At 43.7% G+C, this 19,312-nt stretch overlaps 1 protein-coding gene, 1 long non-coding RNA gene and 1 other non-coding gene across 9 annotated transcripts; 1 reads left to right on the forward strand and 2 right to left on the reverse strand.

Moving 5' to 3' along the window:
• On the forward strand, positions 1–4,213 carry LOC125540247 (G-type lectin S-receptor-like serine/threonine-protein kinase At4g27290). Of its 5 annotated transcripts, none has more exons than XM_048703823.2 (7): positions 3–1,575; positions 1,659–1,987; positions 2,073–2,286; positions 2,455–2,692; positions 2,796–2,946; positions 3,040–3,298; positions 3,872–4,213. In XM_048703823.2, the coding sequence occupies exons 1-7, from the start codon at positions 246–248 to the stop codon at positions 3,919–3,921; spliced, it is 2,571 nt and encodes an 856-aa protein (XP_048559780.2). In that variant the 5' UTR covers positions 3–245; the 3' UTR covers positions 3,922–4,213. The 5 variants fall into 5 exon arrangements, with proteins under 5 accessions (XP_087401489.1, XP_048559784.2, XP_048559780.2 ...); XM_048703825.2 differs by having other exon boundaries at positions 3,877–3,905; XM_048703824.2 differs by lacking the exon at positions 3,872–4,213 and having other exon boundaries at positions 4–1,575; positions 3,040–3,544.
• Positions 4,214–11,566: 7,353 nt separating this feature from the next.
• Positions 11,567–11,640, reverse strand: TRNAN-GUU (transfer RNA asparagine (anticodon GUU)). Its single transcript has one exon. It is a non-coding gene; the product is annotated as a tRNA-Asn (tRNA).
• Positions 11,641–12,977: 1,337 nt separating this feature from the next.
• Positions 12,978–15,753, reverse strand: LOC125534461 (uncharacterized). Of its 3 annotated transcripts, none has more exons than XR_015615295.1 (3): positions 15,608–15,753; positions 15,378–15,527; positions 12,978–13,732 (listed from the first exon to the last, which is right to left on the reverse strand). It is a non-coding gene; the product is annotated as an uncharacterized LOC125534461 (long non-coding RNA). The 3 variants fall into 3 exon arrangements; XR_015615296.1 differs by lacking the exon at positions 12,978–13,732 and adding an exon at positions 14,677–15,056; XR_007294492.2 differs by lacking the exon at positions 12,978–13,732 and having other exon boundaries at positions 15,352–15,527.
• Between the last annotated feature and the right edge of the window lie 3,559 nt (positions 15,754–19,312).

Genomic DNA, 19,312 nt, shown 5'->3' on the forward strand with positions numbered 1-19,312 from the left:
CCGCGATGGCCACTCGGCGCACAGTCTGCTACGCCGTCGCCGATGCCGCCATATACCTAACATCGAACATGTGCGGTCGCCGGTCGGTCGACATAGATCACGGGCGCGTAGCAGCCATTTCTCCCGCGATAACCACCACGCGCCCATACAGGTCGGCATCCAGTCACACTCACACAGTCACACATCCAGCCATGTCGTGAGGCCGAGAGAGCAGCCACATTCCATCCAGAGGCCGGGAAGTGGGGATGAGGGCGCCGCCGCTCTCCCTCCTTCCTCTCCTGGTCGCCGCCGCCTTCCTGTCCCCGTCCCCCTCGATCGCCACAGACAAGCTCGACCAGACCGCGTCCATCGCCGGCAACCAGACGCTCGAGTCGGCCGGCGGGGTGTTCAGGCTCGGCTTCTTCGTCCCGCCCGGCAGCTCCGACGGCAGGGCCTACCTCGGCATCTGGTACGCCACCATCCCGGAGCAGACGGTCGTGTGGGTCGCCAATCGCCTGAACCCGGTCGTCAGACCTCCCGGCGTCCTCACTCTCTCCGCCGACGGCCGGCTTGTGATCCTCGACGGCCGTAACGCCACCGTGTGGTCCTCCGACGACGCGGCCGGCTCGGGCGGCGTAGCCACCCGCGCCACCGCGCAGCTGCTCGACAGCGGCGACCTGGTCGTGAGCCACGGCGGGGAGAGTCAAAGTGGATCGACGGCTCGGACCAGCGTGGCGTGGGAGAGCTTCGACTACCCGACGGACACGCTGCTCCCCGGCGTGAAGCTCGGGGTGTACGGCACGAGCGGCATCTCCAGGAACATCACGTCGTGGCGCAGCGCGGCCGACCCCTCGCCGGGGGCCTACACGTTCAAGCTCGTCAGCGGTGGGCTGCCAGAGTTCTTCCTCTTCCGGGGCATGTCCAAGACGTACGCCAGCGGGCCGTGGAACGGCGCGGAGCTCACCGGCGTGCCCAACCTCAAGTCCAGGGACTTCATCTTCCAGGTCATATCCAACCGCGACGAGACCTACTACACCTACTACGTCAGCGACCCGTCGGTGCTGTCGCGCTTCGTGCTGAACGGCACGACGGGGCAGGTGCAGCGCTTCTCGTGGCACCTCGGCGGCGGCTGGAGCAGCTTCTGGCACTTCCCGCTCGACCCGTGCGACAGCTACGCCAGGTGCGGGGCGTTCGGGTACTGCGACGTCGGCCAGTCCCCGCTGTGCAGCTGCCTGCCGGGGTTCCGGCCGCGGTCGCCGCAGCGGTGGAGCGTCGGGGACGGCTCCGACGGCTGTGTCAGGACGACCAACCTGAGCTGCGGGGCTGGAGACGGGTTCTGGACAGTGAGCCGTATGAAGCTGCCGGAGGCGACCAGCGCGACGGTGCACGCCGGCCTGACGCTGGACCGGTGCAGGCAGCTTTGCCTCGGCAACTGCAGCTGCAGGGCGTACGCGGCGGCGGACATCAGCGGGGGCATCAACCGCGGGTGCGTCATTTGGGCCGTGGATCTGATCGACATGCGGCAGTACTCGGAGGTCGTGCAGGACGTGTACATCCGACTCGCGCAGTCCGAGGTTGATGCCTTGACCGCTGCAGGTTAGTAGCACTGCAACTCTTCCTCGACTGAATTTTTGCAAAATTTCCCATTTCAAATTCGAGAACCATGTCGATTTCTTCAGCTAACCGCCGGAGTCATGTCGTGGTTGTGATCGCCGTCATGGCGAGTATCTCCGGCGTGCTTCTTCTGGGTGCCTTTGCCTTTGGCTGTCTCTGTTTCTGGAGAAACAGGGCGGCGCCGGCCGGCAGTCGGGACAACGAGCTTCCATTGCAGGCCATAAAACTTAAACGCCCACGGGACGATCAGCGGTTCTCCGACGAGAACAAGATGAGCGGCGAAGAAGATGATCTTGACCTCCGGCTGTTCGATCTAGCAGTGATTCTGGCCGCCACGGACAACTTCGCCGCCGACAGTAAGATTGGACAAGGTGGATTTGGCCCTGTCTATCTGGTACTCGTAATTAAGATCAAGTAACGTTTTAGATCGATCACAACTTGTATCAAGACGATGTGCTTACACGCATAAAAATGAGCAGGGAAGGCTTGAGGATGGGCAGGAAGTGGCTGTGAAGAGGCTGTCAAGGAAATCAGCACAGGGGGTGGAGGAATTCAAGAACGAGGTGAAGCTCATAGCCAAGCTCCAGCACAGGAACCTGGTGAGGCTGCTCGGCTGCTGCATCGACGGAGACGAGAGGATGCTCGTCTACGAGTTCATGCACAACAACAGCCTCGACACCTTCATATTTGGTGGTCAGTTCATCTTACATACGGTGGTCTGCTCATTCCACTCTGATGCTACATTTTGAGTTAATAAATACGTTCTTCTGTTGAAAAGAAGCTTATCTTAAAGAAAGAACTTAATTTGAACCATGAACCCTTAGTTGAATCAATGACAATGTACGAATTTTGGTCATGCAGATGAAGAAAAGCGCAAGTTACTAAGATGGAAAACGCGCTTCGAGATCATCGCAGGAATCGCACGGGGCCTGCTCTATCTCCACGAGGATTCAAGGCTCCGGATCATCCACAGGGATATGAAGGCAAGCAACGTGCTGTTGGACAAAAACATGATCCCCAAAATCTCGGACTTCGGCATCGCCAGGATGTTCGGTGGTGACCAGACAACCGCATACACCTTGAAAGTCATCGGGACATAGTACGTGAGAACCTATATCCCAACTCATCGTTTATAGCACAATTTTTTAAGTTGGATGTGTTACCAAGGATATATGCTGACTTGTGAGGTGGCGGTGCACCAGCGGCTACATGTCACCAGAGTATGCCATGGATGGTGTGTTCTCCATGAAATCTGATATCTACAGCTTTGGTGTCATGGTGCTAGAGATCGTCACTGGCAAGAAGAATCGAGGCTTTTACGATGTCGAGCTTGATCTAAACCTCCTCGGTTATGTAATGCACTGCATGAGCATGATTAATTCTCACATGTGATTCATATTCGATTAACTGTGTTACTAATATGCAATCATGTTGATCGTTTCCCAGGCGTGGACGTTGTGGAAGGAAGGCAGAAGCACTGAACTACTTGATGAGGTGATGATGGACAGTAGCTGTGATCACAGCCAGGTGCGGAGATGCATACAAGTTGCCCTCTTGTGTGTTGACATGCATCCTAGGAATAGGCCACTCATGTCTTCAGTTGTCATGATGTTGGCCACCGAGAATGCCATGCTGCCAGAGCCAAATGAGCCTGGAGGAAACACCGGAAGGAGCACGTCAGACGGAGAATTGTCCCAAACTCAAAGTGAGTTGACCGTAACTGTGACGGATACTCGGTAGTTTGGGTAGACTAGTTGAGATGGAGCGGAAGAGGGCATGCTTTGTGTGTGAAGCATACAAATCTAATTGTGAATTTCCAATCACATAGTTGTTGTTAGGTTGTTTCTATAGAGATATACATACATCGTGCTACATATTAATGTCGTTTTTGTAAAACTTGATGAGAAAAAGAAAGAGACTCAAAAGTAGTAGTTGTCATATATTTTCTTTATGGTGATATGGTGGGCTTATGCCGGCCTGAACCGTTGCATTAATAAACCAGAGTACATTTACAACGAAACGGATTGGGGGTACGGTAAGAAAGTGAAATACAGAAAATTTAGATTACAATCTCATAGAGAAGTGAAACAACATGGTACTCCAGATTCGATGCCTGACCATTAGTGCATCTGTTTGACCAAAGCATGATGCCATCAGCAGCAGAACAAGCGATTAGGTGGATCAGTTGAGTGTCGTCCCTGAATACTTCTGCAATTCTTCTCTTCCATATATTCTAGAGAATGGCAATGATATTCATGGAGCGAACTTTATTTTGAAGGTCAGTGCCTCAAAGATGACTCAGGTCATGGGGGATCATTGGGGCGATAGAGGACAATTCTTCGCATAGAGAGCATTGATTTTGACAGTGAAGCAGTTGGTGGTCTCGAAGCAGCAAGTAGTTGTCATAATACAACAAGAGGATAGCAAATCCTACAACATAGATATGTTACTAAAGTGAATCACTAGGAGGGCTCAAACCTTGTATTGTTCTGCTATCTACAGCTTCGGTGTCATGGTGCTAGAGATCTTCACAGGCAAGAAGAATTGAGGCAATTAGGATGTCTAGCTTGATATAAACCTCACCGGCTATGTAATACACTAAACGAGCAAGATTACACTACTGCATAAGGGTTTACAGGTGAACCCAAATCAGTGGGGGCAGGGTGGGGCACCCGCCACAGCTATTTTTGAGAGCAAACAGTGGCAGGTAGCAAAACATGCCCGCCACAGCTAAATGGTGAGCAGTGGCGGGCGGGTATTATCGATCGCCATAGGTGAACCATTTCGAATCTCCTCTGGTTATTAAACACTAAAGCGGCAGCCAGCCGCCACTGCTTCCTCTGTCAATTGTGGCGGGCATTTCTACCTCCCCACCACAGCTAAATCGCTGCAACTTGTGGGTGGAAGTTCCGGGAGGTTATCTTAGCAGTGGCGGTCTCTTACTGACCACCACTGCTTGTCGCCATACGTGTGGCAGGCCTTATTCTACGCCCGCCACTCATAGTTCCACTACGCTGGCGGTTCAATTTTGACACAAAACCCGTTCCCCCCAATATCCCCAAGTCATTTCTCCCTGCGTCGTTTCTTCCCTCTCAAACCTTGCCCGAGTCACCGCGCGCCCCTCGTCGCCCCTCGCCGATGTGCCCCTCGTTGTTGTCACCCCTCGCCACCGTGCCCCTCGTTGCATCTCACTACCGCCGCCGCGCCCCTCATTGAGCTGCTACGGGCGCGCATGGCCTCCTCCTCCAACACCGGAGGAGGCATCTCATCGTCGCCGCCACCGCCACCGCCACCGCCGAGCTCCATCCCGATGGCTAGCCGTGTGGCCATGTCCCCCTCTCCCGCCAACATCGAAGACCTCGGGCTGCATTCTAACCCTAAGCGTCCCACCTCTCCGGTATGCATTGTCAGATTTTTGTGTAGTGTAAATATTAGTAGTTTAGAACTACATGCCAATGTTTCTTAGTGTTATTTTGTATGATGGTCAGATATGTGTTTAGGGTAAATATATATTAGCTAGCAGTTTAGAAATATATGCCAATGTTTCTTAGTGTTATTTGCATATATTAACATGAGTGGCAATGTTTTGGCGAAACATCAATTCATTTCCGTTTCGTTGAACTTCTGGCACTCGTTATGTCATCTTTTTATCAAAGGTCATGTCAAATTTTTCTTTAGTTTTTTTATGCATCATGACTCATAGTTGCATACTAAATTTTAGCAAACCCAACAAATTCATTCCGGAGAACCATCTTCTATGGACCCCTTAGCTCAGCGTCGTAAAAAGGGCAGAGAGCGAAAGAAGAAATCAACCAATGAACCGACCGCCAGTAAGGCACCAGGAGAAGATGTGGTGAATGTTTCTACCAGTCGGTGGTTCACGCAAATGTTTAAGCCTGGTGAACCAATGTTACCAAAACACAAGTTGAGTGCACTAAGCGTTGAAATTCAGCTTCTACACAAAGACGTAGTAGCTAGGTCAGCAAAGGGTGAGACATATTACACTGCCAATGTTATAGAGGGCCTTGGATTTGTCGAAGTACCCTGCTGATAAAATATATCTTGGATTTGAGAGTGTGTTCAGCGACAATATTTTCTATGTGGACGTAATCAAGCTGTCTTTATTGAGGCTTTGGTCGCCCTGGCATGTTACAAATCCATTACTTCAGAATGATGAAGTTAGCTTCCTTGATCCGTATCTCATGCATTGGACCGACGTGGATTCTGATAAAGGTCAATGTCTCATGATGAATTACCTCCACAATACCAATCTTAAGATTCCTCGGCACAAGCACAACTTTATCGTGCCTTACTTCGAATAAGTTCATTTCTTTTTGCTTTCACATATACACCTGGGTACTTTGATGTCAATCTCATTAATGATACATTGTTCAATTGTCTTGCACATCAATGAACACTGCATCGTCATCGCACTCATGCCCCGAGATGGCCGAGCTTATTTCTTTGATTCCAGGAGAGACCTTAAGTAGCCGTGGACCGGTCTGAAGAAAGTTCTCAATGCTGCTCTTCTTATGTGTCATAAGTCCGATCATAAGAACATTGCCGCATTTCCAGTACAAATTTAACACTAGCTTTTGTTGCTGGCAACAACCAAAAGGCGAATCCAGGCACATGTCTGGCTACTATGTCATGGTCTTGATGGATGACTATGTGCACGCAGGACCACTGTTAAGAAGTGATTCAATGTTGCAGAAATGGTCCGAAGAGAATGAGAAGGAAGTTAAGCTAGCTCACTTTTGGACAGAACATGAGCGCCTTTAGAGCGTGCACACGAATAGCATCAATCGCCATGTAGTGAGGGATGAGGGGATGTTCTACTGCGGGGCAGAGAGTCAACCAGAATGAGACATGAGAATGAAACATCAAGATGGCAATATGGGTGGTCCTTTCTAGTCTAGTAACCCGTCAAAAACATTAAACTATGTCATGACACCATGTTTCTTACCTTGTGATCTCTACTTTATATGTATGAGTTTCATATGTTTATATATTAACCTTGTGATCTTTTCTATATGTATATATTTTGAATGTTATTGTCTACTAAAAATAACAGATGGGACCGCCAGAAGATTTGTGGGAAGGGTCTCTGCGGCGGACATGGAGAAGCACTATCTATGGACACGGGAAAAGTATCGGGCAGTGCACCTCAAGGAGGCGATGTTAGCTTGGGTCGAAAGTGTTCCAATGACCCATTGTTCTCTCCTAGCGATTGGGAAGGTTGCGGTGAGGCGGTTCACTGACCTCACAGTGTGCATTCTTGCGGAGGTGACCCCGGATGAGAGGCTGAGGATCTGGCCGGGTATGAGTCCAACCACCATACCCATGCCCGCTGAGGGCCTGAGGTTGTGCAATGGGCTCTTCGAGAGGCCAAATCTCCAATTCCGGAGCAAGCGGTCCGTTGGTCCTCGTTCGTTCCATCAAGTACTATTTCATGTAGTATGTGCAGCTTCTACTAACGCTCTGCGTGTTGAACATCGGCCAACACTCATTTTACTTAAAAAAACTCATCAAAACATTAATTATTGTAATACACTTGTTATATTTTATAGGTACTACTTTTCATTAATTTGAAATTATTGTAATATGTGCGATGCATGTGGATCAAGGTTCAAACCAGAATTTATGTATCAAATGCAATCTGATGATAGGATCCAAGTGCAATATGTTGTAATTCAAGAATGTCGGCATGCAACAATAGCTGTGGCGAGAGGTTGAATAAGACCGCCACAGCTGCGCGAAAATCGTATGGCGGGAAACACAAACAGCAGTGGCGGGCATGACCTAGTGCCCACCACTGCTCACGGGTTACCACTGGCGGGCAGGCGCCCGCCACTGATGGTGTTCTAGCAGTGGCGGGAGGTCAGTGAAGAGCGGCCCTGGGCGCCTTGCCCGCCACTGCTGGCCTTTTCCCACCCGCCACTGCTTAGGCATTCCTGCAGTAGTGTTAACTCCCACATGTGATCCATATTGACTAATTATGTTACTAATATGCAATCATTTCGGTCGTTTTCTAGGCATAATGTCATGGAAGGCTGGTGGAGGCTAGATATCAGAGGAGGTAGGGTTGGACGAAATTCTGACTAAAGATTTTTCGTTATTGCAAGAAGTTCTGACTAGTCTAAGGAAAAGGTTCCTAAAGAAATAGGAACTTTTTGGGACAAAGACCAAGAAGATACACTGTACTATAGCATCTATTATTGGCTTCTTGTAAGGTTGAGAATGATTAGGATATGTATCATCGTCATTCAAGTTGTTCAACTCAAAGAAGAATATATCGTTGAAAAATAAAAGTAGGCCATATTCGAAATGCACAAACTCAAAACAGTACAAATATAACATGAACATATATTTCAATTTCATGTATCTTAAATATCTATAAATATTTGTACGAAGCAAACCCATATGAAAACTAAAAAAATGTTCTTTCACACATAAGAAAAACACATAGATTGTAGGTGAGGACAGAATGTCAAATGGGACCTCATGTTTGATTTACTCCATATGTATGAAAATTATTTGAAGCAAGGATAGCCATTTCATTCAAACATATCAGAGGGGATTTTTTTTCTATAGAAATTATATCCATCAGAATCCCTAAGTTTGTTTCCTTTGTTCCAAAATGGGAACACAAAAGAGTACCTTTCAAAAAAAACATCTTGTTTTATTAAAACGTCACCATACATGCAATGCGCTCGCAAAAATATACTTTTATCACAGAAGTTCGAATTTTTGGGGGATGTACATTGTGTTCTCGCGTGTCTCTGAATTCATGGAAATGACAATATGTATCTTGTAGAAAGGCAAAAAAAATCACATATTTAACAAATACTTATTCTTTAACTGAGTTAATTATATAGTAGGAAAATATTTTCAAATAATATCATCCATGTGTCTACCATGTGCATGCGTGCATGATCATAGTATTCCATTTTGTTTTAGTATGATTATGACAGGAAAACATTATATCGAAACAATAAGTAAAAAAATTAAAATGATACCACACGTTTTCTCAGCAGCTAATAATATATTTAATAATAATACTATAGGAAACGCTTAACATCAACCGGTGGATCGCAGCGGCCACGTCCATCACCTTCCCTGGATGACACGCGTCAAGTGAGGGCATATATACCATACTTTATGCAACAGGGGCTGTACTTCTGAGACATATGCGGTGTTGCAATGGTCTATGATGGGTTTATATTTTACAATAAAACCTCTGTTACGAAAATTTTCTGCAACAAGACCTTAGTTGAAAAAAAATGCAACAAAACAGTTGTTGCAAAAAAAAATGCAACAATACCTTTGTAGCAATGGTGGAGGCACGCTCGGCCGATCGATGCGGCAGATCTGGTGGCTCACGACCCGGGTGATCTTGGCGGACGCGTAGCATGCCCTATTACTATACACGTGGAGGCTAATTTCAAACCTCTGCTTGCGACATACCCAAACTTTGTTTCATCGCGTCTAATCTGGAGATCCTTGTTAGCAATGTGTGCGCCGACGACCAAATCAACCCGGCTTTTCTGTGCAACTTAACTGAGCAGAGCGTGCTTTTTTCAAGGCAAGACCATCATAGCTAGCTTTACCAAACTTAAATAGCAATTAAATCATTCAACATTCCTTTCAATAGGAACTTTTGAGGATCATCGTCCCGAAACCCAGAAAACTTTTTCAAAAACTTGAACTTAGCTCGCTCATGAGCTACACCATTAGCTACCCTATTAGAGTGCATATATTTGACGTTCCCAATCAAATTGGATGTATCAAGACCGCTGAGTCCCACCATTGTGGATGGACATTACAGAAATTAATGACTTCAAGAGAATCCGACTCCGCTTGAACATTATTAAACCCCAAAGAATTAGAAAGAATTTTCACATCTTTCATGGCAAGTGCTTCCGCAGTAGTAGCATCAGTTGCATGGGTTAGATAAGAGCACTTAGCTGCCAAAACTATATCATTATGATCTCTAAATATTGTCGCAGTTGTGCCTGGCCATTCATGAGAGTAGAAGGTTGTGTCAACATTCAGTTTCAATGCTTTGGGTTTAGGCCTGGACCGTCGTTCATCCATAACTCAGCTAAGCATGCTGCTTGGGAAACACTCCAAACTCAGTTGGGCCACACTCATATTTCTGCAAATAAGAGTCTGTCAAATGGGAGTTTAAGGCATTTGGGCAATTTTTTGTCAAATCTCTATTCCCAAAATTATGCCAAAGTCCTAGGATGCGGTTCGTGAAGGCCTCTGATCTACGAGGGTTCCACTGAAATTCACATATTTTTCTGGCATGCCTCTCTTAACCACCTACCAACATCGCTTAACCTCCAGATATGGTGATGCCTTGGGATCGGTTTTTGCGCCCTCTGCAGTTGCCCGAAAGATGTAACACCCCTACCAAATATCGTCTCATGGACCGGAATTTCAACATCACTCTCACGGAGTGGTACAACTACTTTGGCTTCCAAGAAACAACGAAAAACTCCGTTAGACCTACCACACCCTCGAACCATATCCAACTAACTTGTTTGATCAGATGAGCTACCAAGGCTATAAGCATAGAGCAAGTTGCATTGAGTGTCCTGCTATTTGATATTTTTACTATGTTATCACTAACTCGTTGCAGGCATGAGGAGAAGCTTGAAAGGTTAATGAAGAGAATATGCTCATTTTTGGGAAAGTTGTGATTCCCGGCATTAACTACTCTCCCAACTTGGGCACGATACTTTTGCTTCACCTTGCATAATAAGGAAATTGTGCACAAGGAGACATCGCATGCGGTGGAGTGATCATTATGTTGGCCAACTCCCTTGACTTGAACTTCACCAACCTTCGCCCACTTATCGGTAATACCCTTGTTAATATTTGTTTTCGTTGCGAGCCCGTGAATTCGACTCCGCTCCGCCCGCCGCTCTGGAAATCCCTGTGACATATATGGGCTTTGCTAACTTAAAGCGGGGCGTTCCTTGCGCCTTTTTTTTAAACACGAAAATTAAATGGAAGCAAAATATACCAGGAAAACTTCATATGATTTGGTTACAAAATGGGCATTTGAGTACTCAAATCAGATGACAGTTTGACAAAGAAAAAATACTTAAGAGGAAAAAAATCAAAAAATGGGGGAAATAGTTTGACAAAGAAAAAAGTACTTAAGAGAAAAAAAATCATAAAATCGCTGGAAGGAGGCCAACTCCCTTGACTTGAACTTCACCGACCTTCGCCCACTTATTGGTAATACCCTTGTTAATATTTGTTTTCGCTGCAAGCCCGTGAATTCAACTCCGCCCCGCCTGCCTCTCTGGAAATTCATGTGACATATATGGGCTTTGTTAACTTAAAACGGGGCATTCCTTGCGCCTTTTTTTTAAACACAAAAAGTAACTGGAAGAAAAATATACCAGGAAAACTTCATATGATTTGGTTACAAAATGGGCATTTGAGTACTCAAATCAGATGACAGTTTGACAAAGAAAAAATACTTAAGAGGAAAAAAATCAAAAAATGGGGGAAATAGTTTGACAAAGAAAAAAGTACTTAAGAGAAAAAAAATCATAAAATCGCTGGAAGGAGGCCAACTCCCTTGACTTGAACTTCACCAACCATCGCCCACTTATTGGTAATACCCTTGTTAATATTTGTTTTCGCTGCAAGCCCGTGAATTCAACTCCGCCCCGCCTGCCTCTCTGGAAATTCCTGTGACATATATGGGCTTTGTTAACTTAAAACGGGGCATTCCTTGCGCCTTTTTTTAAACACAAAAAGTAACTGGAAGCAAAATATACCAGGAAAACTTCATATGATTTGGTTACAGAGTGGGCATTTGAGAAGTCAAATCAGATGAAAGCTTGACAAAGAAAATATACTTTAAGAGGAAAAAATCAAAAAATGGGGAAAATAGTTTGACAAAGAAAAAAGTACTTTAGAGAAAAAAATCAAAAAATGGAAAAAAAATCGCTAGAAGGAGGGCTCGAACCTCCGACCTTATGGTTAACAGCCACACGCTCTAACCAACTGAGCTACTCCAGCTTCGTGTTTAGTTAAATATTACCACCTAGATAAATATTGTTCTACTGCGTGATTAGAAATTGTGATCGAGTTAGGGAATTCCAACTGGAGCAGTTCCTGAACCGTGGGGAAGAGTCTGCCACAGCCGGTGAGGTTCTTGCATCCCTGGCGGCCCCGGGTGCAGTTTCCTGACTTGGTTGTATTGTTACTAGTCGAACTTTTGCCGTTACTGCAGATTCTTTATTGTAAACTAGTAGAGTGCCCGTGCGTTGCCACGGGCTTTTGAAATAGTATGCAAGAGTTGCATGATAAATTTCACATGTACAAACAATATAACACAAACACAATTATTGAATAATTAAAGTCCATTTTTGCAATGTAAATTGATAAAAAAAAGATTAACGACATGTCCATGTAACAAACTGAGCGATGTTCCAACTAAACATCTATTACAAAACTATCAATATCTAGATGATGCGCTTAAGAAATTCTTTCATAAATATCAAGAAAGTTGCTTTTAGCTTCATTCCCACGATGTTTTAGCAAGTATAATAAAAACCGCTTCCTCAACTCATACCCACCCTACACAAACAATATATGTAGTTAGTATGAAAATTTCACGCAGAAGGTCTTAAAACATGTAACGAATGTGTTGCCACTGGCATTTCAAAAAAATACTGGTTGCATATATAATCATAAGGCATATCAATTTTCCAGCTTGGCATAGAAAGTGAGTCTAAAATAGTTGCTTAGTTATTCTGATAATCTTGCTAGTACAATTATGATAGTTACGATAATCACCAAGGAGTTTTAATTTTTGAAAGGAAAAAACAACAACAATCATTAGACCCTTAAGAAATTACGACATGATTCTAAATCTGACCGGCCACAAGATATATCCTTCCTAATATTCAGTTCTAGTGGGAAAAACTACTACCCAACAATATACATATAATATAATCGACAATATTTTCTGCATTTGCTAAATAATCATGGGAACAAAAAATGACTTCAGTCTTCAAGATCCAATAGTATATACATAGGCTCGATGTGACGATGCTGGCGAAGAACATCGAGATGGTTCGAACGTAGGATTTGTCTTGATTTTAAGGGACTTTCGCGTGCCCACCCACCCCCCCACCCCTTGTCAGCCACACCTAATAGAAGCAACATAAATGGCTATGATGCCAGCTGCTACCTTTTGTGATCATGATGCGGAATTAGATCATCATTACAAATAAGCATTATAATGTTCACATAAATGATGCATTCCAGTAAAGGTTCTGTGATTGTCACAAGAACATAATAATAGACGTGCATATATTTTCATGTGGTAGAATACTACTAATCTACACTAGACCAACAAATTAAGCGAGGACAAGACAAAGAAATATATCTAGCGTTGCATATTATAATTAAACGTCCATGGTTATATCTATTCAAGCTATACGTACGAAGACGCCATCTAGTCAAGCACTACGAACTGAGAGAAATAATTACATCTTCCAGTATAGCTTCAGACACTTAACCTATCTTTAGGGCCTGTTCGGCAACAGCCTAGCTTCCCAAACTCCTCAACTTCTACTCCTCACTTCGGTTTTCTAGTTTCTCACAGTGATGGGAAAACGTTCGGCTGCGCACCTCATGCTTCTCATCGCTGGCATGGGTTGACAACCCATTTAGATGGGCTGAAGCCCGTTTGGGAGGGAAGGGAGCAAAGCCCAGCTCAGTAGGCATACAATGGCACCTTTCTTCTAATTAAAAAATGTACAACGACCGTGATGTAGAGGCTACGGAGAGGAGATATGAGCTGTTGGGGGGAGAGACAAAGCGAATGGGTACGCATAGCTCACTTGGCGATGGCAGCAAATCATAATAACGCTCAACTCCAGCTTCTTCGTTTTCACAGAGCCAGGAAAAGGCAGCTTCCCCAACTCCTTCAAATTTGCACTAACAGAATAGCAAGCTTCTTGATTTGAGCTCCACGGAATTTGCTCGTTCGCCTGAACTTCACTGCGGAGTTAATGGAAGTGGAGAGCCGGAGCATTGCCGAACAGGCCCTTAGTACAAACAGTTGCCAAACTTGAGAGCATCAGAGTCATAAGGTTCATAACTGAAAGTCAATATAACATGTTAGTTGCAACCTTATTTGGTTTCATCATATCTGAACATACACATGCACTTGCTCTCTTTTTGCACCATGGCACAAAATTTGTGATATAAGCAAAAGGAGTTTGCTTCCATGGTTTTGTTCTGGCGCCATTCTCAATGCGCCGTTCATTCACACGCAATGGAATTATCTATACCATTATATATGTACAGGATGCATAATGAAGTATAAGCATAACCTTTCTTTTTGTTAAAAACATTGGCTTTGTGTACATAGATTAATAAAACATATATCATATAAAATCATATATGCTTCAAACTTGTTTCATATAAATTTAATAATTTGATGCAACAATTCAATAATGAGATATTCAAACAAAACTTTGAACTTTTAATAGTGTTTCATTCTGCTTTAGAATTTGATTTTTTTAGAACATGCTGAAACACATTCAGAAGTGGTATTGTTTTGAAGTTCTCCTCGTCATAATCACAATATGCAAACGGATCATAAATTGTACTTTTGGTTTGAAAGATAAAATTGTCTTAAAGTTGGAAATAAAATAACAAAGAATGGGATGGTGGAGCATAGGCTTGCATGTGGTCAGAGAAAGATCTCACAAACTACAAACGGTATTAATGAGAAAAGGATTAAGAAGATCAAAATCAGCCAAATAAGAAGAATATTAATGCAAAGAGCACCCAGGGGACTCACCTGTGCCTTATGGCATGTTCTTCCCTCGCATCATATATCCCACAGGCTAATAGTAATGGAAAGTTAATGCAAGCAGATATAGAAGACAATGGACGCTACAGTTCCTGCCTCATATGTGGTTGTCTTGCTGAGATTTAAATAATATAGGAGGGGATTAACAAAATACATGCATACTGTAGGGATTCTCCTCACGGACATGGAGGAAAGGGGCAGCGGGCACAAGTGCCTTGTGCGGTTGGATGCGTCGGGAGTCAGGGCCCCTGGGACGGGGAGCGCTCAGCGCACGGCACTACTTGACCAGCCGCATGGTGAGCGAGCACGCATAGGAGGGTCTGGTAGGACAGGCTAATCACGTCGTGGCACCCGCCGTACAAGTCGATCTTCACGGCACCAACCGAGTGTGGAATAAGGAAGTTAGGAAGGGGGGTGCAGAGGGGGCAGTGAAGCACGCACTTGTCGAATCTCATGGCAAGCTCAACTATGGGACTGTACGCCACCCTCGCCGCGACCATGGCACCACCATCTCCTCCGGCTGCCTCTTGAGAGCCGAGCTCTCGCTTCACCTTGCCATTCGGTAGGTCCGCATGAGGCGGACAGAGTCGGCGGTGTGAGAACCCTAGAAGAGACAGGGTTGAGACTCAGAGAGAGATCAAGGGGGAGAGGATTCATGTGGACTGTGGAGTGACTCTTTCTGTCAGCTAGCAAAAAAGGGTTGAAAACTGGGAAAGAATCGTTAGGAGGAGGAGTCTTTGAGGTAAATCAAGCAGTTAGGGAGGAGGGTAACGAACAAAATGAATGATGAGGTAACGATATGAACGAACGAAATGGCATACCTAATCCCCTTTAATAGTAGAGATATGACTATTTGGCCGTACAATTACCAACTACAGTCAAAATGAGAACATACTAAATTGAAAGTTGGACATGAAAAACATACCTCACTCTGGCTGCCATGCAATTTCTAATATTTTCTTCCACTTATTAGGCTGCCTCAATCTCAATAGAATTCATATTCTTAAATCTGCAATCCACAAGTGACCAATATATGAACGTACTACATTAGCTCGCTATAATCCAATCCAAAACCCTGCAAATATGAAGAGCATAAATAATTGCGCTAAAGCCTTTTGGTTGTCTGAACTCTGAAGTAGTGGAATTAGGACTCACTGAAATAGCAGCTTCAATAAAAGGAGGCAATATGACTTCCATCCTGGTTCTGCCAACTGCTGTTGCTAGTCCTAGCTCATGCACAAAAATCATCATCCTTGCCAAGCACAATAAAGCCTTTCCTCATTTCAAGAACCTTCTCTAGATATGGGATAAAATCCTGTTCTATAGCAGCTGCTACAAAACCAGAATTGCAGATTGCATGAAAACATCCTCATTGTCAATTTATAAGATAATTCAAGGTCTAAATAGTTGTCCAAGTTTTGACATATAGATTAGTTATGAGTAATGAACCATACGAACCATGCATGTATCTTGCAGCTTATGAGGACTGCTCTGCAAAAGCTTGACTAATCTGCATATCAAACAGGTTCTAGATATGGTAGGATATCTTCACCCATAGACGTTGATATGTGTACAACCTTCTGCTGCCTCGGAAGCACACGATGCACATCATCGAAACATCTGAACTCTGAAACAAATCAGAGCATGCCACAGGATCCTCGGACCATCCACTATTTTTAAAGCTTATAAAACATCTTCGAGGCATTCCGCCAACTTATCCTTAAATCGTTTCCACCATCGAAATTGAAAATAACCACAGAACTCAATAGATATATACTCCCTGTACAGCTCAACATGCCCTGCACAACTCCACATATGTGCTCTCAAGACAGAACAGGAAAATAAAAACATGTCCATGGAGTTGGATAGTCAAAGATACATAATGAACCAAAAAGAATCAGTAGCAAATCATGACTAATGCATATGGCCAAGCTAATTGGGAACGGTTCATCACATGGACAAACATTAATACAAAATGGAGAGAGATAAATTTTCACAATGAATCTCTATGTGCTCAGATGGCAAACCTTATCCTTGTACTTCTCGTGTGGGACAGGGACGTCCCATTTCAAATCCCTGGTGATGCAGCGAGGCTCCAACCCTTCTTTCAATCAAGCATCCGTGGTGGTGCGAAGCGCGTTTGGGCTCCATGATCCAGTCGCCGAGGCCTCGTCAATGTACTTCTCCAGTTTCTCCTTCAGCCAGGGAAGTTCGAGGAACAAGTGATCCATGTCACGGGACAACTGACACATAGAAATTGATCAATGATCAAAGTGTATTGGGTCAAAGGGTCATTAACTATTCCTCGCAGATTTTCAACACGATACCTTACAAGTTCCGTAGAATTTTTGCTAAAAAAATGTTCAGCTAAATTGACAATGGATATAATGATGACATCTTATTGAAACTTTATTGTATCAATTCCTGCACATTCAATACGCCAAAAAAAAGCGGCTAAGACTTATGAACTTCTTAACCGCGGACTCTGCTTTAACAATAGTTCTTTTCCAACTATAATAAATAACCAATTTGCATGATTTTAATTCCTGAACGCGCTCTACTATTAAACTGAAGCATGCTGGAGCTTTATTAGTCAATGTATGTTATGGATTCTGGTAGGCAGCTTCATATGGAACTAAGGTTTTTGTTGGTTCTGTGTGTGATCATTTGGCCTAATATTTTTTTGCTGGGTTGATTGTATAGACATCATCAATTATAATGGACGGGACAATTTATGTGATTTAATCCTTTCAAGTAAAGGTTTATGCAGTATATAGATTTGCTATGGCTGCCTATTGCATGTTCGATTTTAAATGCAAAAGATAGGTAGCATGAATGTACCAAAATATTCGTTAGAGATTTATTCCCTCTCTATTGAAGACAACAATAGGAGTTATATTATATTAAAATATATTTGCAAGTGGTAACAGGATAAACTAAATTGACACAAATAGTATAGGCTAACTTGGAATTGAGCCTAACTTACATACTTACATATATATAGGTCACTGGAAGGATTAGCCACCTCTGTAGGTATTAGGTAGGTACTCTTTTTTCAAGCTCATAGTCCAATGCAGCAGCACATGACTTTTAACCATCAATTAATTTTTTTCCCAAAGATTTATGGTCAAAGCATGAAGTTAAGTAATCAAATTATACCTTTAGTAGTAGAGGTTTTGGAATGTCAAGAGTTTGGTTTACCCAAGAAAAACAAACTAAATATCTCGCTTCGCAATACATGTGTTGCACCTAAATATCTAAGCTGAATTCTCCTAAGAAGAGAGTGTAAAATAATCTAGGTGGACAAGCTATCAACAGCTCTAGTAATGCATGGAGCATCATTATCTAGTTATTCTATATATACAATCAAGCAGGCAGTAAAAAGGAGAAAATTTGCAGGACATACAATTTGATATCATGAAATTTTATAATCTAAGAGACAATAATTTTATAATTTAAGAGGCTGCAGTATATGTGTGTTGTAGTATGAACTATGACATAAAAGGGAATCGAGAACCTCTTATTCCAGCATCATCGCTTGTCTATTCTAAAGCATCTGGAAAGGGAACAACATGAACGTATTTCATGACCATGATTCATAGCCAGACAAATCCACGGTGGTGTCTAAGCTTCACCTCTGGGATAATCGTGCTAAGGATTCCCAAAAGCCACACTGCAACAACAGAGTATAAAATTCTACTCTGCCTTCTAATTTAGGCATTTCTCCCTTGTCCGCAAATATAAAACTTCAATTATTCGCATATGCCCTGAACCTTTTGTACTCATTATTTCAATGTTCAGGTCAGCAAAATACATGGTGTAGTTCCTCTAAAGAAATTTTTGAATAGGTGACAGTAGTTACAGCAATGTTGTCCTTGAGATCAATACTTGCCATATAAATAAACCTATAGACTGTAAAAATTAAACAGTGATACATACCGACAATAACTCTTTAGTCCATGCGAGAGCCTGAGTGCAACTTCATGTTAGTAGCTGTGAAGAGTTGCATGTATTATTGCAGTGCTCCTTGCCAAATGAGATGAAACTCTTCTACTTGAACATTCAGACAAAGGGGACATGCTATAGATGACACATGTCAGTCCTTTGTACATTTCTGGACAACATAAACAAAAGGCAAATCACAAACTGGGAGACTGAATAATGTATAATTTCCAAAATATTTTTTCAGCATCTGCATTCGGACTTGCATTTTATTAAGTGCACATACTGATAGTTGTGCTTCTAAAATTGTTCAAGCAAGAATAATCTAGGATAATATCTGTTACTAATAATTTTGCTTAAAGAGCGGTAATCAAGCCGAGATTGGACTTCCAACTAACATGTAGCATGATGGCATAGCCGCATAAAAGCCCTTTGCTTCTTCGCACATGAAGACTACTTTGTTGCACATATCTGTAGCGCATTTACAGGACAAAATGTCATGGTTGTAGCACATATGTGTATGGAAGATAGCAAGGGAAGATGCATGCACATCAGAATAGAAATAAGAGAAACAACCTTAAATAAATTCAGAGATATATAGCAGTTGTTTCTGCCTGTTTCTGAATCAAACAATGGAGAAATGCCAGGGTGTGTTGAGTTTGACACGAGGGTGCTCTGTCATTCTTGGTTTCTCCTTACTACATCGGAGAGCTGCTATTTGTTTCAGAAACAAATAATGTGGACGCATCAGGGTCTGTTGAGATTGATGCGTGTCTCTTCCAAAGCACGTACTGGGACACGCCGGGGTGCGAATACCCTCCTGACTCCAAGCTGCAGCAGCTCGACGTCATGGCTGGTCCTCGGACCTTGGATGGAGACCATCTCCTCTCCCACACCACCTGTGACACCGTTGAGGGA

This window comes from Triticum urartu, chromosome 2A (genome assembly GCF_056163025.1).
Source record: "Triticum urartu cultivar PI428250 chromosome 2A, HENAU_Tu73, whole genome shotgun sequence".
Taxonomy (NCBI): Eukaryota; Viridiplantae; Streptophyta; class Magnoliopsida; order Poales; family Poaceae; genus Triticum; species Triticum urartu.